The sequence below is a fragment of the Eimeria mitis genome, genomic scaffold, assembly GCF_000499745.2.
Source record: "Eimeria mitis Houghton genomic scaffold, Emh_scaff224, whole genome shotgun sequence".
NCBI lineage: Eukaryota > Apicomplexa > Conoidasida > Eucoccidiorida > Eimeriidae > Eimeria > Eimeria mitis.
The window spans coordinates 23,065-23,282 of record NW_013570567.1 but is presented as its reverse complement, the minus strand read 5'-3'; the positions used below and the strand labels follow the sequence as shown (position 1 = coordinate 23,282).

Sequence of the window (218 nt, the reverse complement as noted above, 5' to 3'; positions counted from 1 at the left end):
CTGCTGCTGCTGCTGCTGCTGCTGCTGCTGCTGCTGCTGCTGCTGCTGCTGCTGCTGCTGCTGCTGTGTGAAGGCTTCTATGACGAGGCGCGCTGCTTTTGCTGCTGCTGTCTTCGGCGACTGCATGCGCTGCAGCTCTCTACCCAGGCAGCAACACAAACACAATACACACAACTGCTGCTGTCTCCTTTCAGCAGCAGCAGCAACAGCAGCAGCAG

The 218-nt window shown here is 59.2% G+C and overlaps 1 protein-coding gene across 1 annotated transcript in view; it reads right to left on the bottom strand.

Moving 5' to 3' along the window:
- Positions 1–126, bottom strand: part of EMH_0004290 (uncharacterized protein) — a gene marked incomplete at both ends in the record, with an annotated part of 5,920 nt that extends 5,794 nt beyond the window's left edge. The window contains one exon of the mRNA XM_013496691.1: positions 85–126. Within this exon, the coding sequence (XP_013352145.1) occupies positions 85–126 (42 nt within the window). The remainder of the gene's footprint in view (positions 1–84) is intronic.
- Between the last annotated feature and the right edge of the window lie 92 nt (positions 127–218).